Source organism: Fulmarus glacialis, unplaced genomic scaffold, assembly GCF_000690835.1.
Source record: "Fulmarus glacialis isolate BGI_N327 unplaced genomic scaffold, ASM69083v1 scaffold16862, whole genome shotgun sequence".
NCBI lineage: Eukaryota > Metazoa > Chordata > Aves > Procellariiformes > Procellariidae > Fulmarus > Fulmarus glacialis.
This window is the reverse complement of record NW_009198713.1, coordinates 18052-19212: the sequence shown is the minus strand read 5'-3', so window position 1 is coordinate 19212 and position 1161 is coordinate 18052. Positions and strand designations below refer to the sequence as shown.

The window sequence follows — 1161 nt, the reverse complement described above, 5'->3', positions numbered from 1 at the left end:
CGCTCCTCCTGGCCGCCGCGCCCCAGCGCGCCCGCTGCGCTCCTCTTCCCACACCCCCGGGGCTCAGCACGGGACAGTATGCCGCCACAGCCCTCCTCGGGGTGCTCTCCTCTCCTCGCTAGGAAACCAGCCCCTGCGCAGTTCCAGATCTGGCTGCTACAACTACCAGGTTTGCTGTAGCGCCCTGCGAGAGCCGCCGACAGCCCTCAGGTGGGGGCCGGGGAGATGGGCTACGGATAGCATTAACACAGTAAGATCGACTTCAAACTAAGTCTCTACAAACACGGACTTAGAGTAACTGAAATACGGGTTTATCTATCTGTGCAACTAGATAGATACACATCTACCCACACACAAACATACAATAAACTATATATACATATATGCACACACACATACACACACACACGTATGCACACATATATGTACATATAGATACTCTGTACATCAGCAGGCAAATTAGTTACACATCTTAACAGTCTGAAACTACTTAAGAGCAGATCTGGCACCACATGCTGAGAAAGCTCATCGCACCGTGTAGTGACTGGGATCCCCAAGCACACGCACACGCACCCCCCTCCAGCAAGAACAGCTAACACATCAATTATTGTCTCTCGTCAACATACTTCTATTCCAGAGGTGTTTTCCAAACTCACCATGGCAGCTGCAGTCGCTGCTGCCTGGGCAGCTGCAGCTTGGTTAACCTGGTACTGGGCAGCCTTGATCTTGGCTTGCAGATGTGCAGGAGGGTGAAAATATTTGCACTTTTCCCGTGAGCATCTCCCTTTGATGTAATCCATGCAGACAGTGACCGTGTTGTCGTTGGTGTCGATCATCGCGCTGTCGGCAGGGTGAGCGAACCGGCAGTCGTTCTCTCCCCTGTTGCAGTTGCCACGCTGGTACTCTCGACAAACCTGCGACAGTGGGAAAAGACAATCGCTTAATTTGGGTGATGGTTGTCGCTGGCAAGGCTGGGAGTGGAGTGGGAATTTCTGAACGTCTGCAAGAACGCTGCGAGGACGGGTGCCCGGCCCCAGGAGGAGCAGAGTGGCGGTGGGATGGTGGGCTTGGCTCCCTGGCAGCAGGGACCTGGCTTCTCTAAAGCCACTTCTGATGTCAAAGAGCATCAAAACCCACCAGGATCAAAAGCCAAGCACACAG

The 1161-nt window shown here is 53.6% G+C and overlaps 1 protein-coding gene across 1 annotated transcript in view; it reads right to left on the bottom strand.

Moving 5' to 3' along the window:
* Positions 1–617: 617 nt before the first annotated feature.
* Positions 618–1161, bottom strand: part of LOC104073302 (muscleblind-like protein 1) — a 14432-nt gene continuing 13888 nt past the window's right edge. The window contains exon 3 of the mRNA XM_009573019.1: positions 618–914. Coding sequence (XP_009571314.1) covers positions 618–914 — 297 coding nt within the window. The remainder of the gene's footprint in view (positions 915–1161) is intronic.